The sequence below is a fragment of the Salvia splendens genome, chromosome 8 (genome assembly GCF_004379255.2).
Source record: "Salvia splendens isolate huo1 chromosome 8, SspV2, whole genome shotgun sequence".
NCBI lineage: Eukaryota > Viridiplantae > Streptophyta > Magnoliopsida > Lamiales > Lamiaceae > Salvia > Salvia splendens.
Genome location: NC_056039.1, coordinates 7,356,588 through 7,378,985, shown reverse-complemented (window position 1 = coordinate 7,378,985; position 22,398 = coordinate 7,356,588). Strand labels below are relative to the sequence as shown.

Here is a 22,398-nt window from a genome sequence, read left to right as displayed (position 1 = left end):
GCGCTCGGCTGGGCGGTCACTGGGCGCCTATTGTGGATGGTCGGAAGCACCTATTGCTGTGAACGAGCGCGCCTCAGCCACACGCCTCAATCCTGGCGCGTACGATACATGCATCCTTGGGTTCAAAAAAAATAGTCCCACTGTGTATATTATTCGATTTTTAAAATAAAATAATAATAAAAATATAATTTAAGATTGAACTGTGAGATTATTTTAGTTATAGGGGATTAACTATGATTAATTATTTCATTAATAAATAATCTCAGATTGAGTTGTTGGATTGAATCTTATGAACCAAACACACTACATATACAATATTGCAAACTGAACACCTCAGAATTTTAATGAAAATTTGACATAGTAAAGAAGGAGAAAAGTAAGTAAAGTAAATAAAGAGGGAAATAATTTGGATAAAATATAAGAAAGACTTTCTATTTTAGAAATGAGATTATTTTTTATGGATATCTCAAAGTTCCAAAATCAAACTATTTTTGCGAACGAAGGCGGTACCTATTTCGGTGATGCTGTTCCGATTGTAGTTTTTCTTACGTCTACAAACAATTGTCATCGTTTGTGGCTGCCTGTTTCACATTCATCATCTATTTTCACATAATTTTTTTATCATTTCAAATTCACACATCTTTCCTCATATTCATCACCTTTAAAAAATATTATTCAATAACTTCAAAATTAATTTGATCCATGCAGGTCAGATTTGGATTCGGGTTGAGAATATATAAATCTAAATGTCGAGTCAATATTGGACAATGACAATCCATTCAAATAAATTTTTCAGAGAGAGTATATTGTTATTGAACAACATCATATCTATACTAATCAATTCAATCGTAGAAATTATTAAAAGGCGAAATCGTAAAAGATTACAAAACAGATGCCATACATAAAAATAAGTATACTCTAAAGCGCGATCTCACTCGGTTGAAAATGCAAAAACAAACTAAATTATTTAGTAAATGCATTTTAAATATGAGAATTAAGAGAAATAAACCATATGTGTGTGTGACATTTGTTCAAAGTATAATCATGACAATTGAGTCCACCATTAATCAAACCATAAATAGATAATGTGATACAATTAATCAAACTATATATTAATATTGTGAGTAAAAATAATGATGGTTTATTGCTTCAGAAGAATTTATCTGTATAAGACTATAAACATATGTTGAATAATGGCATCTATAAAACCAGTATGTACAGAAAAGAACGAATAATAAATAAAAGCACTTGTGAAAAAAATACTCTTATTTTGAATAATATTACTCCATTCCACGAGAGTATGAGTATGTACTCTATCCTTTTTAGTCCATTATACAAGAATGTACATATTTTAATTTTAGAAACTCGTTTCATCTATCCTTTTTAGTCCATTATACAAGAGTGTACACATTCTAATTTTGGAAACTCATTTTTCTTATGAGATGTGACTCATTCTTTGCTAACAATGCTTTATTTACTTTTTCTTTATATCTTACTCTTGTTTTATCTATTATGGATTATAATTCATGCTCAACTAAAAATGCGTATTCAGAGTAATGTTTTTATAACACGGTATCCATAATGTTACTTCAGTTTTTGTTACTTTATTAGTGCCAAAACGAGAATTTAATTTGTTTTGAATATGTATTTAACAACAAAAAAAAGTGTGCACTCAAATAGCCGAATACAAAACAAGAAAGACAATTAATTGCAATTGATCAAAATGAAAACTGAGTAGATAGGTAAACAAATAATGTTCGACTAGGATTTCAGAAAACAGAACTAGCAAAAATAAATAAAAGCCTTCTTGATACGATAAAATGATTCCCACTTGCATTCAATTGATTTGCTTGGTATAATAAAATGAATGAAAGAACGAAATGAAAATGCAATAAATTGTCATATCATTCATACCTTCATTTCATTTCATTCCATCCTTATTCCATTTCATCATGCCAAGAAAGACAAAAAAGAATGATCGGCAAACTTAAATATGAGGTAGTAAAAAGATCAAACAGCAGCAAAGCATCCTAACAGTATCATACGAAGATAGAACATGACTTTCTTGTAGCAAATTTGTACACCTGCGGAATCATCTTTTGGAATCTATGAACGAAAGTGGGACCAACAAAAATACACATAAAAACAGTAGCTTCATAACTTAACATGACACGACGCTGTATCATATGAAAGGTTCCCACTGTTGGTATCCAGAAATTGCGATGTTTTCCTAACTGGATGCCCCTACATCAAGAAAATGTAACTTTATAGCAGTGAAATGAAACATAAAAGGCCTTCTTATTCTAGTCCTCAAGCGGCAGAGGCATGAAACAAAGTCATTTGTACCTGAAGTTTTAGGGGTCGCCAAGTCCTCTGCTGCAAGGTTACTGTCTACTGTTCTGGTTTGGCTCTTAGAAACCCTTAATGATCTTAGCTTGGATGATGCTCTAAGTGAATGTATCAGTAGTTCATCATCTTCTTCCTTGTCTTCAGCGCCTACATCCTGATCAGACCCACTAATCGGATCTTCATCTTCACTTGAAATTTGATCATCAAAAAGTCTTTTTCCTTGTAGAGTCTGCTGCTTGCGTGGACGACCACGTCGCCTCACAGTTGTGCCTTCGTTTCCATCTGCAACTTTATTCACATCAGGTTTTGGTAATTAGTGAAGTATACCCCAAGGTTAAATACTACAAAATTCTGATACCATTATATTAGTAGTTAGTAAAACTAAAGGTTGAGAGCAAGAAGTTGTATCAGACGTTATGCTTTTAAGCCAAAAGAATCTGTGACTTGACTTGCATATATGTTATCAAACTAGAGCATTCCACAGAATTTTAATGACAGACCAAAATCTAAAGCAGTACCTTTGGCCGCTTCATTTTTCAGATATTTCTCACGAAGGATGTCTAGAAATGTGTGATAAGCACGCCAACCACTTGGATCTTCATCTGTCTTCACATTTTCAGTTCTTCTCTCAACTCCTTTCATACTAGTCAGAAAACATGTAAATGTGTTAATTTATTTGTCGATACATTTTGCAGCTGTCTCAATTTAGCAATAGAAACATGCTATCAGAAAAGAATCAGACCATTCGACTCAGAGGATAAAATACAGATTCTAATGTATATAAATGGATTAAATAATCTACAACAACATATAAATGCATTTATAAACTGATACTTTCAACAAAAAGAAAAACATAATTTATTAATAAGTGCTCTTATGTGATTAGTCTCTTTTGTGCCTTTTTAATGTCAGCAAAATTGGAAGTACAAGCTCTTACATGTCAAGTATGTCAGACGGAGGAAGTTTGGACACAAAAGGCAGCATTGCACCATCGAGAAATGACAGCTGCTTTGGTGCTTCTGAAAATGCAAAATTGATTCCTTCTCTGACAATATTCAAAATTTCTGCTTTATACTTGTTTCGAGCAGCACCAACATACGGCCCAGACAGACGAGCAGCAAGACTTTTACACTCCTGGAATTGCTTGCTTGATGTTTCATCATCACCAGAGGAAATCGCCGCCAGATACCTCTGGTATGCCTAGTCAAACCATAAAAAATATTGTAACAAAACTTTAATTACAGAAATTTGATCCTCAGTGCTCTTTCTTTATTGATATTATCACACAACTTAAAGAGGATCCCCTAGAGGGCCATCTAAACAACCACTACTCTAATCCAAACAACTAGCCACAAATTTACAAAATAAAATAACACAGAACCTTAACTTGGAGACTGTGCAATATCTGCATTATTGTCACATCCTTAGATAATACTAGGAAATGAAGACATTGAAGCTTTGAAAAAAATAAAGACCATAAATAGTAGTAAGTGGGTAATTTGTAGCCTTACCTTTTTCAAGGCTTCTAGAAGAATATTTGAGATGTCTCCCTTTTTCTTTAAGACAGTAATTAGATGCTTAACTATCTCAGTGACACTAGCACCATACTTCCCCAGATGAGAGATGACCTCTGGGGCAAGATGTTCCTGCATTCAGAGCACAATAGGTATATCATCATGCACATACAAGTCGTGACACTTTTATACTTTAAAATAGCTTTAATATTCCTCCGTCCATGAAAAATAGGAGAGAGGAAGAGAAAAAGTGGTGAGAAAGTTTCCATAAATAGAAATTGGACTAATTTTGGTGGATGGGCCAAAATGGGAAAATGAGAATATTTTTCGTGGAGGGGGGAGTATAAGCAAAAAATATAGCCAGTGCCCAGTACATAAGAACCAGAATATGGATTGACATAAAGAAATTATATCAATATATAGAAAGAAAACAAAAGGTTGAGATACCTTAGCAACTGTATCAGTAGCCACTAATTTGGCCAGAGCAAACATGACTGTGTCTGCATTAGTCTCCTCAGTATATTCTCGGTTTTCTTCATCTTCTTCATCTTCTGCATCATCTGCAGCGAAACAGATTAAAATCAAAAGACCAAAAAAGAAAAAAATAATAATAGTACATTACATCACATATTATAAGAGAAAACAAACATGCTCCCGCCAAACTGTTTGACAAGTGCTTTAGGGATGAATTCATTGGTCAAACTACATCAAAAGCAAGCAGGAAGGCAGGACCAGCAATCTATATGATTTTCCGAAACCAAAAGAAATACCAAAATCTTATAAAGGACAGATTCAGAAAGGTGGGACTTCACCACAGCCATCAGGGTAAACCAAATCACTTAGTTGGAATGCTTTGAAACTTATGATCACATGCATAAATATTCACGCAGCTGAAAAACAAGTTACTGAATAAATACATCTATGAAACTGTACCAGTTAGAAGAGATACAGGTGACTACCTGAAACATCAAGCAGTTGCTCGCACATCCTCCAATACTTTTCAATAACTGTCACATCTGGAGTGTACCCTAATATTTCCAGCTTTGTCATAGAAAATTTAGCCCTTTTAAACAAACACCAGGTATCTGCCAGAATACCACAGACCTACAAAAAGTATATGGCAGTGTCAAACAAAATTATTCTAAAATTCTTTAAAACACCAAAAAAAAAAAGTAAGGGGCAAAGAAGGCAGGGAAATATGTTTAGAAATCGTAGGATAGAGAGTGCTGACCCAATATGCCAGCTGAGTTTTGGACCTACTATCACTATGAAGTTGAAAAGAGTTACTTAAAAAGTAATCAAGTTCCTCCAACAAGGCATCACGCTTCCCTATTAGAGAAGATAAAGATGTCTCTGAAACTGTTTCACTTGATAGAATGGAGTGCAGGCACCAAGAGACATGAACAAACATATTCAGAAACAAGAAAGAAACAACCTGTATAACAAAACATGATGTCAAGAAGCATGATAGAAGAAAATGATCATGAAATGAAGACATTTAATTTGCAGACCTCATCATCTATGTTCCTGAAACTCTTAAGAATATGCACGAGGTCTTGATACAAGCTGTCTAGAGGAACTTTGTGCATTAACTGGAGTTCATGCAACCTTTTCAGATTTACAAGCAAGGAGTATTCATCCCCACCATTCTGCACATAAGAAGCAAGTCAATCCCCAGATCAACATGCAAATACAGAAAATATTAGCCCACCATAACATCTTTCATAGCCGATTTTAATTTGGCAACCAAGTCATCTTCAAGATCCTTGATCTGATTTTGAGCAAAGTCTTGCAATTCCCCTTGACTCTCAGAGGAACAGAACTTAATTGCCTTCACACATGCTCTCAAATTATCTTTCTCCCCGTGCTTGAAAAAGGCCTCTCTTATAAGTTTAAGAACAGCCCTGAAGTTCTGCAAAAGACAGAACACACATATGTCGCATCACTGTTGTGTTAAGAGTAGCATGCCTTGTAAACCTACACAGATTAAACTGTGTAGAAAAGCAATGTAAGTATTCACCTGTTCCTGTCTCTTAAGAGAATAAAGCTCAAGATTCATGTGGGGAATAATTCCTACTAAAGGAGCTATTTTGTCCTTGTCAGGCATAAATTTGCGCAAGAGCTGGGGATAGGTCTTCATCATGGCAACTGTTATGTCGCGCTTACTGTTTTCAAACATTTCCTGGTAATCGTAAAGCAAAAACAGGCAATTTATTATTTTATAATTTAGTGATAATACATTGTACGGGATAATATGTTGATAACTGTGATTGAGGAAATCCAATAAACCGCTGCAGTGTATTAAGAAAAAAAATAGAATTGGAACTCTAATAGAATATTTGACAGATAATGAGAAAACTGTTATTGTTTAACCTTCTGAGCTTTGGTATGATGTGGGTTTCTATTGTCAGTAGTAGGAACAATCCTCTCTCCAACTGCTTTCCTAACTGATGAGAAGAAGAGCCTAATCAAATTTGTAGCATCTACATCATCAAGCTCGGCTGATGGATTATCTGCCAGAAGCATACGAATGATGCACTTCCAATCCTGCAAAGATGTTCACTCCTTCATGAGGCAGCCAATTTATCAACACATACCAGTATGAACGCAAATCCATCTGATTCCATTGAACTTATTTAAACAACTTTATTCCAGCCACAGAATTTGGAACAGCCGGAAGATGATTCGGATAGGGGCCATAAGGCAATACTAGAGCAGGCATACTTCCAGGAACGAAAGAACGTGAAAAGAAAAAAGCAGAACAAGCCAAAAGAGGTAATGCAAGAAGTGAGGACATCAACAATGAGATAGTACAAAATATAATATCATTACCTTAAGAACCTAGAAAGAATCACTAAACTCACTTTATTTTGATGATTCACAAATCTATTGTGCTTCTAAACCCTAGGTGAACTAATAATGTAGTTGACATTAGCCGGAGCCTCATTCTTTTGATTCCTTATTTCTTTGTCAGCGAAGTAACAGAATGAGGAAGGGAAGAGAAATATACATTCCAGCAAGCCAAAGTAACATCATAGAAACCATAATATATAGTACTATCATTTTTATGTTTCTAACTACGCTCTCTTAATGTTTTAATTGAATTTATAACACGCATACACATGCTATCATTAGCAGTGACGTACTTTCATGGCCCCCATGTAATCCCATATATCATCAATGACATATGAACTCAGAATGGGATCAGCTGAGAATTCTTTGAGTATCTTCAGCATTCTATTAATGTGGACCTCTGGAGAATCACTGTCACTGCCTGAAAGAAACAAAATAGGTTATCAGGTAAATCAAAGAATTATAATATATATGCAGCTGGAAATGGTACCTGTTGAGTGAGATTGTGAATTGTTAAATTTCTGAGCAATCAAATGATCATGTACTAGTGCTCCAATGGCGCGTCGGACTTCAGGTGGGTCATCAATTAATAAGTCGTAGAAAGAACCTAGTTCTTCATCAGGCACAAGTTCATGTCTGCAATATATCCCAACACCCCTAATCAGGAAAAGTTTTATGTATGATGGCCATGCATTATGTCTACTTACTGGGGAAGCTCCCCCTGCTCAACCCCACCCCCACCCCCCCAAAAAAAAGAAAAAGAAAAAGAAAAGATAAACACACACACACACAAACACATATATATACATATAATCGCAAATTACTGTACCTTAACAACTGTTTTACGAGGCCTATTGCACATACTGAAACAGAAATGTCAATATCATCAGCCAGCTCAAGCATCCTTCTGTAGAATCTCTGAGTGAAAAGATTCAGAGATGGCACATTGGCATCCACCTCATAAAGATTTTGCAATGCTAGTACAGAAATCTTTCTAACACCAGAACTCTTCAAACCAGATGGAAGATAAGAAAATTTTCAGCATTTGGAAGAAAATAAAGCCTCGGACACTCAACAATGATTTAACAAAATGTAACTTACTTTGTCATTCAATGTCCATCCAAGATACTTTAAATATAAATCCTGCAAGAAAAGTGAGGGATATGATAGTACCCACACGCCAAGTGACTCGATGCACGACATTCGAATATCTGGATCAATGTCTCGGTAACGATGCACGAATAACCTTTACAAAAAAATATTCAAGATGAACTGACAGCAATGAAAGGATATAAGTCCCTTAGAGGGCGTGAAAACTAAGGAACAAAATATTACCACAGTTAATGAACAAAACTTCAGCATATAGATAACATACCCAGTAAAGATTTTCCTCATCATCTCTTCCAACATAGTTATCTTCTCATGTGTCATTGATAACCTTTTAGTGAGCGACTCCACTCGAGGTCCTTCAATATTCTTCTTCTTTTCAGCATCTAACTGTCTCTGAGTGGTTTCCCTCTGCGGACCAAGGATTTTAGCTACATTGATAAAGGATGTGACAAGTTGAAGTCCCATCAAAGATGCAATCTGACGATAACTTCTAGGAGGAGTACTGCCAAAGAAACCACAAGCTTAATAAAGCCACTTCGTTCTGTTTAGTATTCATGCTAACTTGATTTCATGTACTTACCATGACAACGCAATGATGTAGTCCAAACATCTGTCAAATAATGATTGATCAAACAGTGGTCCATTCTGACATTCACTGACCAAATTGTCCCAGAAATATACAAGATTTTCTTTGAAATTCTTGAAGCCCCTTTTGGAACTCTGATAATCCTCAACTTCCCCCTAAGTCATAATTGTGAAGAAATTTTTTTAGTTTCAATAATTTTTATTGATTGCATTGTCCACAGAGGGCTCGTCTGTGGTGACCAAAAAATATCCTCATGCTAAAAACCAAAATATTCTAAAAACGTGTATATTTACTTTTAAGAACCAAACAAATGTGTTACATTAACAAGACACATATATAATTCATCTGATTCGGTAGAAGCAAAAGATACCCTTTTCGCCATGTTAACGAGAGCAACAACCACATCGTCAACATCAGTCTCTTCAATATTCTCTTCTAGAATACTATGTTTTGCTCCACAAGCCTGCATGAGACAGTGCACTTAAGTAGTAGAGCAAAGTGATGAAATCTGGTCACAGAAAGAGTGATTGGGGCACAGCATATAATAAACCTCAAACAGCATAGTTAAGAGTTCAGCCATTGCGGACTTTTGGTTCCTCTCATAATGTTCAACCCATCTTTTAACTACCTCTGGAATCTCCTTCCCATCACCTTTGATAACATCTGAAGAATAAGAAGCTGCATTTGTCATACACATAATATAATAAATGCAATAAGATAAAAGGTAGAAAATAGCTCAGTCCCTTCCTCTCCAGACTGTCTATACTAGATGGTATGTGAACTAAAGTTTGCAAAATTAGCGTGAAACATACAGCACGCGTAATTTCATTCTTCAGGCAACCCAATCCAGCCAAAACCAGTTAACCCCAAGCGGGAAATACAGAGCACATGACAATAAAAAGATGATTAGCTGAGCATACGATAAAGTAAACTCGGTCTACGAATATCAAATCTTGATATTATCTCAGCCACAACTTATACTGGAGCTGCAATAGGAGAAAAAAGTGACATATTCGCTTGAAATTAAGATATGAAGTGCCATAATTAAATATTTTATGCACAAGATCCAACACTCGAACCCCTTGGAAGAGGTCCTACAATTTAGTTCAGTGGTTAAAATTTTGAATAGATATTTACACAACCCAATCCCAAACACCTTAGTGGTTTAAATATCTCTAAATGACTATGAGGAAAGTGGCGGTACCGGTCAAGCTGAGGTCAGCTTTACGACTGGCTGCAGCTGAAGTTGAAGCACCTTCATTAGGTCTATTTCTCTTAGGTTTCGGGCGAGGTTGTTGAAATTCATCAGAAGATTCTTCCCTCTCATCCTCCAATTCGTCTTCAATTCTGTCTGTGCGAGTGAAATCGGCTTGCCTGACCTCAGCCCTAGTCCTTTTCTACTCGAACACAAACATCAGCAATTACGCATTAGTCAAAATCAAGTCAAAATTAGGGTTCATAACGACATCAAGGAACCATCAAATCTGCAAATTATAGTTTAATCAACTAACCGAACGACGAGTAGCCGTATCCGGCGCAACTGGCTCCTCTTCCATGAACAACTGCAAATCTGTAAAGCTAATTTACAGACAATCAAATGTCACGGATTTGGGTATGCCAGAGTAGAGAGAGAGCGGGCGACAGAGAGAGAGAGAGGGAAGGGGGTGGAAGGAGAAAGAGAGAGACGGGGGGATGCGCTTCGATTAGCCAACGAAATCTTCCCGCCAGTTGAAAGTAGTGCCGGAACTTGGAAGTGAGGACAAGTGGAGAGGGAAACCAGAGTTATTTAGGCCATCCACAATAGGAATAGCCCCCAATAGCCCAGCCATAGCCCAGCCACTGCCACATCATCAGCACTAAAAATCCTCCTGCCACATCATCAAAACAAGCAAATAGCCCAGCAATAGCCCAGTCATAGCCCAGCCACATACTATCCACATCATTATTAACAAATATATACAAAATGAAATAATTAAAAATCACACAATATACAAAATGAAATAATTAAAAACGAAAAAATTCACTAATATTAATAAAATATAAAAAGTACATTAATTAAAAAAAATTACATAATTAAAAAAAACTAATGGCGGTCAATCCTCCGTGCCCATAACTCTTCAATTAAATCCTTTTGGAGTCGAATATGAGCCGCCGTTTGGCGCATGTCGGCGTGTGCTTGTAAGAGGCCGGCTTCATCGTGAGGTACCCCACTCTGTACGTTGGGGGCGGCCACGCCGTGGCTTGGACCGGCTTCATTATCGTCGTTGACCCAATTGGTCAGTTCGCCACCTTCATCTTCGACAATCATGTTGTGCATGATAATACATGCGTACATGATATCAGCAATGCATTGGACATCCCACAAACGCGTTGAACCCTTAATTGCCGCCCATCGAGACTGGAGCACACCAAATGCGCGCTCCACGTCCTTGCGCGCCGACTCCTGCCGTGCCGCAAAGTAGGCCTTCTTCGCATCTCCTGGGCATCGGGTCGTCTTCACAAAGACGGGCCACCTAGGGTATATCCCATCCGCCAAGTAGTAGCCCATATCATGTTGGTTGCCGTTGGCGACAAAACTGATGGCCGGACCGACGCCCTGACACTGCTCGTTGAAAAGTGGCGACGAGTTGAGGACGTTGAGGTCGTTGTTCGAACCAGCTATCCCAAAATACGCGTGCCAAATCCAAAGCCGGTAATCAGCTACGGCCTCCAGGATCATCGTGGGATTCTTTCCCTTGTAGCAGGACGTGTAGAACCCCTTCCAGGCTGCGGGACAGTTCTTCCAGTCCCAATGCATACAATCTATGCTGCCTAACATACCCGGGAACCCATGCTGACTCCCGTGCATCCGCAACAGATCTTGGCAGTCTTCGGGGGTAGGCTTTCGCAGATACTGATCACCGAATACTTCTATCTCTCCCAGACAGAAATTCTTCAGACATTGCAAGGCAGTCGTCTCACTGATGTGGAGATACTCGTCCCACATGTCTGCCGCGCCTCCGTAGGCCAACTGCCGGATTGCCGCAGTGCACTTTTGAATAGGTGTGTGGCCGGGTCTGCCAGACGCATCGTGTCTGAAGCGGAAATACAGATATCGAGACTCCAAAGCGTTGACAATACGCATAAACAGGTTCCTGGTCATCCTAAAACGACGCCTGAAAAGGTTGGCGTTGAACCGAGGCTCCTGTGCGAAGTAGTCTTCGTATAGGCGCTGATGTGCAGCTACGTGATCCCGATCAATCACACTGCGGCGGTGGACCACTGGGGGAGGTCGAGGTATCGCCGGCTGCAAGGCCCTTTCCATCCATTGGTTTATCGCGTTGGTCGTATAGGCGTCCAACGCCTCGGCCATTCGAAGTTCGTACTCCTCAGCATCCCCTCCGCTACCACCACTACTACCACCAGCATTACTCATTTTGCGTTGTTGATCTTGAACAGAAATTAAGATAGAGAGAGTACTCGTTAAAACAAGTCGTGCGAATGAAAATGACGAACAAAGCGCGTATATATAGTGTTTCGAAAAAAAAAATATTTTTTCGCGCTAGGCGGTGCGCTGGGCGATCCGGGCGCTGCAATAGCGCCGAACGGACCTCCCAGCCGACCGCCTAGCGCCACATAACCGCCCAGCGCTGCGCGGTTTCTCTCTCCACTCAGCCGCTGGGCGGCTGCAATAGACCGCCCAGCGAACCGCCCAGCGCCGGCGCTCGGCTGGGCGGTCGCTGGGCGCCTATTGTGGATGGTCTTACGGCACTGTGAAACTGGGGAATTTTATTTTATATATTTATCCATTAATTCTATTATCTGAGAAAATGATTATTATTCAAATTTTCTCTTATTTATTTGTTTGTATTTTTTTTTTGTTTAACCACAGGTGTACCGAATCCGCCTTTTGGCGGAATACGCCTAATCTAGTTCGATCGGGCTTGTGGATTAAGGCTGAATACATAACATATTGTAGTCTATAAGCCGAAGTATGGCAAATTTTTGTCGGAGTTATTTCATAAAAAATTGCTAAGTTAAGGAAGAAAGGGGGAACAAGCACACTTGAAGAGCGAAACACAATGCAGAGTTGTATGTTGGGTTTGGGAAGATTGAATCACTCTCGAAAATGAATCTCTTGATTCTCTCCCAAGTGGGTGGACTGTAGATGCAATGATTTACTTCGCAAGTGAGGTATCTGGTTCAAGTCTAGGGATGTCCGAGCTGCGCTAGGGAAAAATATAGAAGAAGTGTGACTACTTCATGCATGCTCTTAGGCCTTAGCTCGACAGCCACTCGAGATTCATAGAAATTGTATTGCGATAAATTGTAAATTAATGAGTTATTGTATAATTAATTTTTTGTCAATCCATTGCATAAAATTTTATAGACAAACACAAATAAACTACATTCAAATATTAAATTTATGCTCTTGTATTTTCAACAAAGATCTTGGTTGATAATATGAAGTTTGCGGTAAAATTTAGCCAATCAAAATTATGACTTAGTGTATAGATTACTAACATTGCTTACTGTGAGAAAATACATTAAAAGAAACTGTGACAAAGCGGAGTTTCACTAATAGACTCAAATTTTTATATCATAACAATGATCATATGAAAATTTGTGTATGTGAGAATCATACTGTATTTTAACATCACATGAATTACGACCTACTGCCAGACATAAAAACACAAAATTGTTATTTTTGGTTGTTGAGGCAACCAGAGTGGATTTTGGTTTCAATTAATACATCAACTTTTATATGTATTTTATTTTATTACTTATAAAGAGGGTGCTTGTATTTCATTATTGACTTCAATGCTAAAATTAAGTTATGTAACGATAAAAATGCAATTAAAAAGTAAGGATTAACAAATGGTCAACTTCATTGTTAAATATCTGCGCTCAAACAACTCCAGTAGAAAAATAAAATATTTGTCTGCGCTGAACAAGTAATTATAATATTAATGCGCTTCCAAAAAAAGGATGAATCAAAACAACCTATCAAATACTCCTATAAATTCAAACAAACACTGAAATGGATTCAATTATTACATTATAATAATGCTGGTGAAATAGCATGCTTAAGGTGTGCTAAAAATGTGAGCTCTAATTTTATATCACTATTATATACTCCATTATATTGGACAACGCATAATGCATTGTGGATTAACTTTAAAGTTTAATCACTTTAAACAAATAAAACAATTTATTTGTTAGATTAGAGAGACTGGAGGTCCTATTTGGGATATACAAATGTGTACAGAGTACCAGGCCCTTTCACGTTTATATGAGGTCTTGTTTAGTGATGGCATTTGTTATACAAAAATTTACGATTAAATTTTTTTTATACCTGAATATATTGGTCTGGATTTCATTTAACAAAAATAATTAAGTACTACTTCTAAGGGTGAACAACAGTGAAACGAGTAGAATCAAATTTCTTACTTACTTTTCTTATTTGATAGAAAATCAACCTCACAAAATTCTATAATCAGATTACTTCTAACTCATCCATGGTCAGTGTTTACTTGAGAAGGATTTAATATTCAAGTAAAAAAAGATAGGAATGCAGAGTTGAGAAAGGAAATCAATTTACTTCATCACTAAATAAAAAAATGATTAGAACACTTGTCATAAAATGAAAAATATAAAAAGAGGATTAAAAACTTCATCGCAATCCACCTCCTCAAAAGTCAAAACAAAGGGAGCTAGTATAACAAATTGACGACTCTATCATTGTTTTTTCCCAAGAACTAGAGAAGGAAGTGTCATACATGCACTCATGGGTGGGTGCAAGCGCTACTATTCTAGTTCATGGTTTCTCTTGGCTATATGGATTGCGCTTGGTTATGTAAGACTCCAAGAAATCTCACACACCATATATAACTTTACAAATAGAAAACAACAATTGTAACTGAAATAACTGGACAAATAAGGCAACCAGCCCACCATACTTGAAAGGACAAACTAATATACCAAATCTTTCATATAGTCGTTTGTGCGATTAATAGAAATGTCACTTAAAGACAATCCTGATAGAAGCAGTGAGACAATAACAAGCACTGCCGACTTATCAATTTCAGAAAGTTACAATGCTACATGATGTTGCATGCAAAAAGAAATTACAAAATGGTAAATCATAAATGGTGACCAATCCATGAAAGATTATAAGTTTACCTGAATAGCAAGGCATGCTTTGATAATTTAATATAGCTCAGCAAGACATGCTCTCTGATAAATTAGTTCAGTACTTCAGCTCTTGCCCTGAATAGCAAACTGGTCAATTATAAGGGCAAAACGAAACTAGTCCATTAAACATGCAGCAAGTTTCATTACATACAGTCACATAAAATATTGGGTGGTTGTCAATATCAGGGGCTGGATGTGCTGTTACTGGATACAGATACATACATGGGCACATGATGGACATAATACACAAATTGTGATGAAATCATGAAAATATATTCACTTGATCCTATAAATAAAACATACTACCTGGCAATCTGCAAACAGATACGCATATTTCAGTCATGCATCCATAAATAATGGAAGAGATTAAAGTCTCATTACTGAGCTTCATTACAGGACGAGACAAGGCACCACCTGAGGAACTTTTGAGCTCCTGCAGTCAAACAAAAAAACTTGGATGCTCAATATTAAACTAGTGCCTGCAAGCAAAGAGGAAATACATGTGATTTATCAAGCAAGCAGTGCACATACACATTAAACATGGACAACAGATGGATCAGTCAAACCAATCACAACACCCGATGCAAATGATGACATACAGATGGAATAAAACTTCATGTAAGTTTTCAGTACACCTGGTGGATATTCAGGCAAGCGACTGGCGCCTGCTTTTTTTAGAACCTATTGAAAATCTAAAGACTTTTAGAGGCGATAGCCCACTATCACGGAGGCTGGGAGAGAACAGTTTCAAACTTCGGTATATTTGAGAAATGTGAAAAGTTAATCTAAAAGGATCAAATATTGAAGGAAAGAATGGCTTTGTGAAAGAAATGATCAAATCTTTTCATGGTATTCACAGAAATTGTACAAAAAAAATAATTCTTGGAACAATTAATAAACTAAAAATGTAATGTCTAATTGTTATTCATGTTACAGACTAAAGTACAGTGGCACAAATAAATGAAGAATTACAAGTGTCTTGAACTTCAATCCAGAAGGATGGACAGTATTGCATGCAACTGTTGAATCGTCTCACATCCACCCCCAGTCGCTCAAATTGCATCCTTTTTGGAGAAATTCTGTGACCATCAAGCTTGAGAGATTTGCTCTCATCCATAACTTACCTTTTTAGTAAGGCTTGTTTTGCTTATTATCTCTCTTAAGTTGAACTTTCAATTTCTTACCACCTAACTGAAAGCCATTCATCATGTTAATGGCATTCTGTGCTGCAACTGGAGAGTCGTAACTAACGAATCCTGGAGAGAAAAGCCGATAAAATGGTAAATACACGTGTGATTGAATCAGCTCAGTAATAGCTCAGGAGTAATCTTACCAAAACATTTGCTAACCCCTGTTGCTTTGTCGACAAAAACTTTGGCACTCAATACCCTACCAAAACGCTGAAAGGCGCTCGCAAGCTCATCATCACCAAATTCTTGAGGAATGTGGTAAATAAACAAATTAGCTCCAGGTGGACCTGCTTTCAAAGAGAATTGCTCACACCTTTAGTATTACACACATAAACACACAAATTGATAGGCTAACAATTTCAACAACCTTCATTCTGCCCGCCTGAGCTAGTGCTGACACTTGAAGATGCTGCAGATTGACTATTTGCAGTAGATGGTGATAGAGAACTAGATGGACCACCAAGTGGGCGGTTACTAATCATTCCTCCATGATAAGTTAAGGGATACTGAACCCCATGTACAGCGGGATAAGCAGATCCCACATAATTAGGTGATACGGAGAAATTTCTTGGAGCCATTCCCGATGAAAGATCAGGTGTTACTCCGCGAATAGCATTTCCTTGGTTTAATGGTGGGATAAGATTGTGGTACGCATGCTGATTCTGCATTGGCGGCAGGCGATAGTGCATGAGACCATAAGTTCCAGGAGTCTACAAAAGCGAGCAGAATCTAATATAAATTTGCCTTCAGCATCAACTAGCAATACCAATGGAAATACTCCAATTAAATATATAATTTCAGTATGTAAACCTTAAGGCATATTGTATATAATATCCAAATTCTTTTTCAATTGTAAACTTAACAAACCTGATAACCATATCCATTGTATGGAGACATATAACCCATTGGTAAAGCACCATATAAATGTTGCCTGGAGTCTGAATTTGACACATTAGATGCCAATGATAGAGCTTTCTGAGCCCTCCTTGCCTGTCTTTCCTTTTCTGTATCGGCCCACTTAACCACCAATGGAACAGTTGAACCCTATACAGACACTAACACCATTAGGACTTGTTCAAGTTTTATGTTATACCCAGATATGGGTTCAATTCTGCCCCAATTCTAGTGTTCAGGTTCCATGTCTCTAATGTGGAGAGCCTTAGTTAGAATTCTAGGCCCGCACAGTTCCTCTATGATATGTGCTTAAATCAATTCTTAGTCAATTGGTGGTAAATGGAGCTGCATTAAAGTCCACACCAAGAAATGAAAATGAATTGACAATTTTATCCCTCCCAAATTTGTTTCTCCCTAAAATCAGACGTCTCAGTGTGGATATTTTGGTCACAATGATTTTTAGACCCCTATAAACATATTATATAAAATACAAAATTGATTACTTCAATAGCTATATTTGCAACATTGAACACCTTGATATGGATGGCATATATGTGGACCCTACACGCCCAAAACCCATCCAGATTTATTTGTTACTTTTTCATAGCAAAGAACTTGAACAAGCCCTTAATACCAAACAACTCAGTCGATCTAAGTCATAAGGATTACTTGAAATTAACACATTTTGCAAAATAACATATAGATATTTGGAGTTCACGATGGCATAACTACAAATATTTGTAGTTCATGAAGGTATATACAAACTTTCCTTTTTCCATTAGATATATTTGATGTAAATATCAGCAATGGTTTTTGAAAATAACCTATGCACTGGTCTCTCCAAACTTACGAATAAATCATCTTCATATATGTTTTCTTTGGAAGTATAAATGGCATTGCCTCAAGTGTAAGTTTAGATTTCCACTGAGTAACATAATCTAATAGACAAACACATGTGACAGGAGCTGAAAGCAAGAAGAACATGCATACAACTAAGATCCTGCAGTACTCAAATGTCTATCAAGAAAAAGGCCTGTTGAAATAGATGTGCAACCTTAAAGATAAGAGAAGAAACACATAGAGTAGTTTAATGGATAACTTTCACGCACTAAGCAAGCACGTTAGTGCAGAGAGTAACGGCCAAATTGGCCCACACCTCAATCTTATGCTTTCCATTGAGGGCCTCAATAGCTGCGAGCGCTTGCTCTTTTGTCTCAAACTTTAGAAAAGCACAACCTAGAGCAACAAGAATGTTTGACAGAATTTAATCAGATCCAAGAAATTCTATGTACAAGTATAAAGTTATGCAAAAACAGGATAAAAACAAGCAGAAGGCAAAGAAAACTGAAGGCCTTACCTTTGCTGGTTTGCTGATAACCTCTAAGAAGTTGCAAGTCTTTTATGGTCCCATAATTTGAAAATAGTGCAGAGACTTCAGCATCAGAAACATTTTTCGGAAGCATGCCGATAAAGAGTTTATGCTCTGACATTTTGCCAAAAAACAAAGTGAAGTCAATTATGCAAATAGAAAAAGCAAGATAAGGAGAAAAAGAGAAGACACATAGGACTAACTAAAGGAAGATAGCTATTGGATAATTGGCAAGACCCGTCATAAGAAAAACATATAATACGATATTGAAATTTATATTACACCTAGCCTTTCCAACTCTCCATCAGCGTACTTCACTTGCAATGGACTAGATGCCTGAAATGGACACAGACAACATGTGGCTTTTATATAAGAAATCAAACAAAAAATATCACGTGGCAACAAATATGAAGTAAAGGTCTTGCATGAAACAAATGGTTGATTTACACAAGGTTAGACATGCCTATCCAGTTTTACACAAGGTTAGGCATGCCTATCCAGTACCTATTCTAATTTTTAATATTTGGGATATGAAGTTATAGTTGACAGCAAAGTTTTTTTTTATTTGAATATAGAATCTACTATAAAGGGAGCAAAGCTTAGGAAGTTATTATATACTACCAAATTTGAATAACTTACAAAATAAAATAACTTCCAAAAGAGACCTTAACGGTTATTAATTATCATATTGAGTAATTCTTTTGAAATGCAATGCCACCCACTGCCTGTATAATATTAGCAAATAACTCAAGAGATGATGGTTAACTTAATGGATTTATTTTCTTTTTCAGCTTCGGCAATGCATGAGGGATAAAGTTGTAAAACCATTTGAGCCAATTTGCGACCTACATTTACCATTCAATATTCCTGCCAAATATTCTCTTCAACATCATGTCGTATCTGCCTGCTTCCATAAGTGAGCGTACAATTTTGGTTGAACATAGACATTAAAACAGAGGGAGGCAACATCTTTTTCACTAATTTACCAAGACATGCAAACTCGCTGAAACTATATGTAAAAAGTGAACAGGTACAGCCGCACAAAATACCTCATATGGCTTATATCAGAGTAAGAGATAGGAAAAGAAAGGGGAGCCAACAAAATTAAGGCTATGAAATACAAAGGTTGCATTCTATGCATCTTTTTGCTTCTGAGTTGAAGTCGAGAGAAATTAGATTAGAGCAAATTAGCATTAATGACTACATGTGAAACTCAAAATAGAATCCCAAGCTTCTTGACGAACTGGGTAGTTAACATGTTGCGTGCACAAACTCACATAAGGATTTCTGTGACAAATCCTGAAATTTCTACCGATTCTCTTCCCTAACATCATCATGAGCACAAACAGTCCAATTGAGAAAATGTATATTCACGAGTAGAAGTTAATTTAAACAGTGACTGCAAGTCGTATGACTTTAATGAAATCTGGCAGTATAATTAATGTATGCATAATCAGATAATTAAATTGTAATCCCTTCATTATGCCAAGAGCCATTCTCATTCCATTATTCCATGTGTATCAGAATTAATGATATAAGCATGATCAATTTTCTGATTGAACAATTTTAAGCTCCTTTCAACTCTGGGTGCAAAAAAACAACTCATGCCGCAGAAGGCGTTCCTAAAATCATATTTCCTTCTGCTTAATCACTTCCCCACTATGAAATCGAGTACCGGAATAAAACATTACGCAATTTAAATGACAAACAAGGTAGGCAGTAGACAATAACACTAACCCCAGGAAGCGTCTTCTTATTATGGCACTCGCTAATCGCCTTGTCCGCTTCCTCTCTCGACGGACATATCACAAAACAACATCCTGCCACAAATTAGGGGATTCAACACCACGAATCACCCAAAAATCAAAAACCAAACAAAACGGAAAAATACCTAAATCACACATTGCGATCCATCACACAACAATTCGTACAAAATCATGCAATGAGAAGTCAACAGAAAAAAAAACCTCGAGAAGCGCGCGTGGCCTTGTCCTTAATAATGTTGACTTCGTCTACCAAGGCGAACTCCTGGAACATTGCGAGCAGCTGCGATTCCGTCATGTGCTTCGGCACTTGACCTACGAACAACTTCACGCTCTCCTCCTCCGCCATTATTACACCGCGCCGGGAAGACTTTCTCTCTCTCTCAATTGACTCCCTCTCTCTCCTCAACAGCACGAAAAACTTCTCCTCGACGAAACTACTCAATGATGATCCAAGTGCATACTTTTTTTTTTTCTTCTTGCTCTGCGCCGAGTCTTCGCTCGTGAAAAAATTAAAAAAAAAACAAATAAAAAATGTAGGGAATTGTCTAGATTGCAAAGTTGGGATCTTCTCCATGGATTTTACATATTATTAAGTGAATGGAGCGGTATTGCCCTCAGTGTTGAGTGTTAATTACGGGGTAATGCCACTCGCTTCGGTTTCTAGCGGTTGAAGGGGGTGGGTTGTAAATTGAAATGGAGATCTAGTATAATGACAGAAATGCCCCTCAATGTATGTTTGTTTGGTGGCCCACTCGGAAGATTAGGATTTGGATTTAGTTAGGTGAGTCAGAATTTGATATTCCTACCGCCAGATTGGTTTAATTTCCAGACATCATATATCATTGTGAAATTGACAGTAAAAAATTTCGACTAATTATAGTTGAATTAAATTCATAGTCGTTCTATGGTTAAATACGTAAAATATTAATAGTAAGTGTAGTTATAATTTACACATTTTTTCTTTATAATTTACACTATATTTCTATATTGCTATATGTACTTCATATGTCCTATTGAATGTGAAACATTTGATTTTCAGTAACAAATTTTATATAATTTATTTTGTGGGTTAAATAGAAAAAAGTGTAAAGATGATAGTATTATTTATGTTTTAAAGACCATGTTATTTTTAGTAGAACAATAAAAAAACATACTAGTATCCCTCTGTCCCGTAATAGGAGTTATATTTGGTTATGACATGGATTTTAAGAAATTCAAAGAAAAGTTGATTGAATAAAGTAATGGAATATGTGTCTCACTTATATATACTAGTTTTATAATAAAATATGAGTGAAATAAGTTGTTGGAATGTAAAGTCTACTTAACATTTACGGTAAAAATGAAATAAGACTCTTATTGTGGGACTGAGCAAAATGACAAAATCAGAACTCTTATTATGAGACGGATGAAGTATTATTTATGAGACAAATAGTAGCAACTTTTAGTAGGAATAGCATAAGAAGGAAATTATGTCATTTATGGGCAAGTGTCGTGTGTTAAACAACCTATCTATGTCCTTTTTTGGGGCATCTTCTTTTATTCTATTTGGAAGATGTAACCCGTCTAAGTAAAATCGTTTTAGGAATGATTTGAGATTTATGCAGATACAATACTGAATATAGTGCGTGTTATCCTACTTCTTCCGTTTTATAGTAATAGAGTCATTTTGTCATTTTGGTACGTTCCATAGTAATAGAGTCATTTTTTTAATAAAAGTCAACACATTTCTCCATACCTACTTTACTCTCTCTTACTTTATTATCTCTTCATTTCATTACCTTCTTCATTTTCCACTTTATTCTCCTTTTACTTAACCCACCTAACATAATTTTTCTTAACTTTCGTGCCGAAAATAAATGTCTTCATTAGTATGGAACGGAGGAAGTATTTTTTAACGATAAATTAAATTTTCTAGAAAAAGTGATAAGAAATTATTTATAAATTGGATGAATATGGAGAGAAGTTATTGAATATGCATTTAAGTCTAATAAGTTTAAATCTACTCGCTTTAGCAATCTCTAAAATTTCTACTATATTCATACTCTGAGCTTGAATGTTACGAGAATGATAATCTTTGAATCCAACGCTTCTTTCGAATTGTATGTACTTTATTTCTTATTTAACTTTTTCGTATTCTTCAATATTAAATTGATTTTGAAATAAAATGTTACTCCGTATACTATATTGGATAAAATATGGGGTCAACCGATCCTAGGTCGATAAGTTAATGGATGAGTTAAAAAGGTTACAATTAAGTGAAAGAAGTGACGTGTAAGTCTATTTTTATGTTCAAACTATATCTTGAACACCATCATTTTGGCGTCGCGATCAAATAAAATTCAGCCAATTAGGATGAAATGAATAAAGAAGGTTCAACATTATTTTTGTGAGTTGCTTAAAAGTTACTCAATTCATTTCTTCATAATTGAGGCAAAACTTTTCGATACGGAGTTTAATAAATGAATATTGAATATATTAAATAAATAGATAAAAAAGTAAGAGAGGGAAAAAATAAAGAGAATAAAGTAGAACGTGAATAAAGTAGAAATAATAAAGTAAGATAGAGTAAAGTAAGAAAGAGAAAAAAGTTACT

At 36.4% G+C, this 22,398-nt stretch overlaps 2 protein-coding genes across 4 annotated transcripts; both read right to left on the bottom strand.

Annotated features, from left to right (window-relative positions):
- Nucleotides 1-1,987: 1,987 nt before the first annotated feature.
- LOC121744852 (sister-chromatid cohesion protein 3-like) lies at nt 1,988-10,176 on the bottom strand. 2 transcript variants are annotated; one of them, XM_042138524.1, is made up of 22 exons: nt 9,924-10,176; nt 9,617-9,809; nt 8,963-9,075; nt 8,783-8,875; nt 8,407-8,567; nt 8,092-8,328; nt 7,818-7,962; nt 7,546-7,724; nt 7,207-7,352; nt 7,010-7,137; nt 6,237-6,410; nt 5,884-6,045; nt 5,575-5,775; nt 5,375-5,512; nt 5,095-5,298; nt 4,823-4,967; nt 4,311-4,423; nt 3,861-3,995; nt 3,287-3,549; nt 2,868-2,992; nt 2,347-2,637; nt 1,988-2,244 (listed from the first exon to the last, which is right to left on the bottom strand). In XM_042138524.1, exons 1-22 carry the CDS (start codon nt 9,966-9,968, stop codon nt 2,231-2,233), a joined length of 3,405 nt encoding a protein of 1,134 aa, XP_041994458.1. In that variant the 5' UTR covers nt 9,969-10,176; the 3' UTR covers nt 1,988-2,230. The 2 variants fall into 2 exon arrangements, with proteins under 2 accessions (XP_041994458.1, XP_041994459.1); XM_042138525.1 differs by having other exon boundaries at nt 2,347-2,631.
- Nucleotides 10,177-15,404: 5,228 nt separating this feature from the next.
- Nucleotides 15,405-20,372, bottom strand: LOC121745023 (RNA-binding protein BRN1-like). Of its 2 annotated transcripts, none has more exons than XM_042138773.1 (9): nt 20,007-20,372; nt 19,777-19,859; nt 18,324-18,375; nt 18,028-18,153; nt 17,827-17,906; nt 16,644-16,820; nt 16,144-16,486; nt 15,920-16,063; nt 15,405-15,842 (listed from the first exon to the last, which is right to left on the bottom strand). In XM_042138773.1, the coding sequence occupies exons 1-9, from the start codon at nt 20,149-20,151 to the stop codon at nt 15,715-15,717; spliced, it is 1,278 nt and encodes a 425-aa protein (XP_041994707.1). In that variant the 5' UTR covers nt 20,152-20,372; the 3' UTR covers nt 15,405-15,714. The 2 variants fall into 2 exon arrangements, with proteins under 2 accessions (XP_041994707.1, XP_041994709.1); XM_042138775.1 differs by having other exon boundaries at nt 16,144-16,438.
- Nucleotides 20,373-22,398: the final 2,026 nt, after the last annotated feature.